Source organism: Thermobia domestica, chromosome 3 (genome assembly GCF_964235325.1).
Source record: "Thermobia domestica chromosome 3, izTheDome1.hap1.1, whole genome shotgun sequence".
Lineage (NCBI taxonomy): Eukaryota > Metazoa > Arthropoda > Insecta > Zygentoma > Lepismatidae > Thermobia > Thermobia domestica.
In genome coordinates, this window is record NC_137456.1 from 143,720,682 (window position 1) to 143,723,509 (window position 2,828).

Here is a 2,828-nt window from a genome sequence, read left to right on the forward strand (position 1 = left end):
TTACAGGATTAATTTTTGGAACTGGACATATTGCTGATATTTTAAATTTTGCAGGAAAATAACACTGAGTGACAGACAGATTAAATATGTAGGTCAATGGCTTAACAATAAATTCCTTACAACCTTTAAAAATGTAAGATGGTATACCATCATTACTAATTGACCTTTTACCTTTCATTTTGTCAATAGCTTCGATTACTTCTGTTTCAGTGATCCTATCCAGTGACATTGTATCTACAATCGAAGAAACATCATTCAGAAAAATATCTGATAGTTTAATATTAGGTATTTCAGAACTATATACTGATTGAAAATGCTTAGCAAAAGCTTCGCATTTCAATTTATTGTCAACAATTTTTTCTTTGTTATATTCAAGTACAAATTGATTTATGTTTGAAGATTTTTTCTTATTAATATAGTTCCAAAATTTCCTAGGTTCCTTTACAATTTGCTCTTCTATTGCGTTGTTATAATCACGAAAAGCTATTTCAATACTATTTTTTACTTGTGTCCTTAGTGCAACAAATTGCATGTAATCTGAGTAAAGTCTTGATTTTTTAAATTTCTTTCTATAACGTTCTTTCTTCCTTAACATTTTTATTATTTCAGGAGTAAACCAGGTTGGATATGAACGTTTCCTCTTGATATTTTTAGGTGTACATTCATTTAAAACTCCATATAATTCAGAATAGAAAAACTCGACACAATTATCAATATCCTTAATCTCATATAAGGAATCCCATTTCTTACATCTCAATAATTGATAAAGTTTCAAGAAATCACACTTACAAAAGTTGTAGACTACGTCTTCCATTTCATTTCGTGTCTTACAGTTTTTATAAAACGGAATACTAATATTCAAACATGGGTGATGACGATCTGGTTGAACAAAATGAATATCAGATTCAAGAACTTCAACGTGTAATACATTAGTAAATACAACATCTAAAATTCTATTGTTTAGATTTCTTACTTTATTGATTTGTGAGAAATTTAAAAAATTTACTTTATGTAAGACATTGTTCTCCAAATTAGGCAAATTTAAAAAATAGTTACCATCCAAATAATCTGTTAAAAGCGCCAAATTCAAATCTCCTATAATAAAAACATTTTGAGATAATGTTAGTTCATTAAATCTTTCAATATTTCGAAAAAAATTTAAATATAATTCTTCTGAACTATGTGGCGGGAAATAAACTACACAAATATATATACATGTTAAATCTGATAACTGAATTTTAACCCACAAATCCTCATTATCTGGCAATTCAAATTTTGTTATTCTTTCAGAGATATAATTATTGTGAACAGCTAAGAGAACACCACCTCCATCTTTCATATTACTACGCTCTAGGTTACGATCTTTTCTGTAGACCAAATATTTATCGTCAAACAACTCATTATTAAATATTTCATGTCTTAGCCATGATTCAGTAATGGCAACACAATCAAAATTAAACATGGTAGAGCTTAGGTAAAATTCGTTAATTTTAGTTTTTAACCCATTCACATTCTGGTAATATATATCAAACGTACTTTTAACTACTGCCATCTTAAATTATAGCCTACATATTTCAAGATTACACTGGAATAGAATTTGGAAATCCTGGTACATCTTCTTCAGTTTTAATAATCATAACCTGGCTATTTTCGTTTTTCCTAATTAAAATTTGTCCATTGCCATTTACCCAACAGTATTTATGCTGTGTATTTCTTGCAGCTGTTCTAGCTTTCCAAAATAATTGCTTATTTTTAGGTGTTAAATTTACATTCACAAATATTCTACTATCATTACTTCCAGATACTAAATTATTACTAACTAAACCCGTATTTCTTTTAGTCAACCACATATCTCTCACTGTGCGCGTTGTAAATTGTACAATTATTGCTTTTGGTTTATTTTTACCGTTTGATAATCGGTGAACAACATCAATATCTTCCTCCCCACATTTTATTCTTAATTTTTGAGCCATGTCGATTACAACTTCCTTTAAATTTTCACCAGTACGCTCCTGTATACCATGTATTTCAATATTTTTATTACGTCCATACTGATTAAGATCATTTATTTCTACATCCTGTAATTTTAATTGCTTTTTCAATTCTATGTTTTCTGCTTTTAGCTTGGCTATATCCTTATCCCGTTGAATATTACCCTTAATCTCTAGTTCAAGTTTCTTCAACAATTCATCGTGTTGATTAGACATAAATTGAACACTAGCTGTTAATTGAGCTATTTGAGCACAGAGTTCCTCAAGCTTCATTCCTATATCAGAAGGATTCAAAGATTTGTCATCCAATTTTGAGGATGTACTTTTGTTAATTAGCATTGACTCAGTTGCGCTCGGTGGTACAGTTTTTGTAATTACTACCTCCCTCGGATTAGAACCACTACAATCTCTACATACCCATTCCTTTATAATACCCGTCTGCTTCATGTCCGTATATTTCTCCACAGATATTTTGTAACACACTATATGAAATAATTTATTACAATTCTTTTTTGAACACTGTAGTGCGTCATCATAGCGACTAACTTTTGAATTACAAATTGTACAAGAAGACATTGTGATCGCACTACTGTATTAAATATATTTAAATCGGGATTCAAAATGGCGTCAAAGTTTACGTTCCTGCTTATGTTCCTGCTTTGGTATCCGTTCAGTATGGTTCCTGCTTATCAAAGAATTTGGCACTAGTACTCTAATTCTCGATAACCAAATTGAACCACATATAACAGTATATTTATACTATACAGGACACTATGTTAATTATACTTATATCGGGATCCAAAATGGCGGCAAGTTTTAATAGTGGTTGCTGCTAGT

General features: G+C 30.1%; 1 protein-coding gene across 1 annotated transcript; it reads right to left on the bottom strand.

Annotated features, from left to right (window-relative positions):
* Positions 1-1,580: 1,580 nt before the first annotated feature.
* On the bottom strand, positions 1,581-2,438 carry LOC145681980 (uncharacterized). Its single transcript, XM_081753581.1, has one exon. The coding sequence runs from the start codon at positions 2,436-2,438 to the stop codon at positions 1,581-1,583; it is 858 nt and encodes a 285-aa protein (XP_081609707.1).
* Between the last annotated feature and the right edge of the window lie 390 nt (positions 2,439-2,828).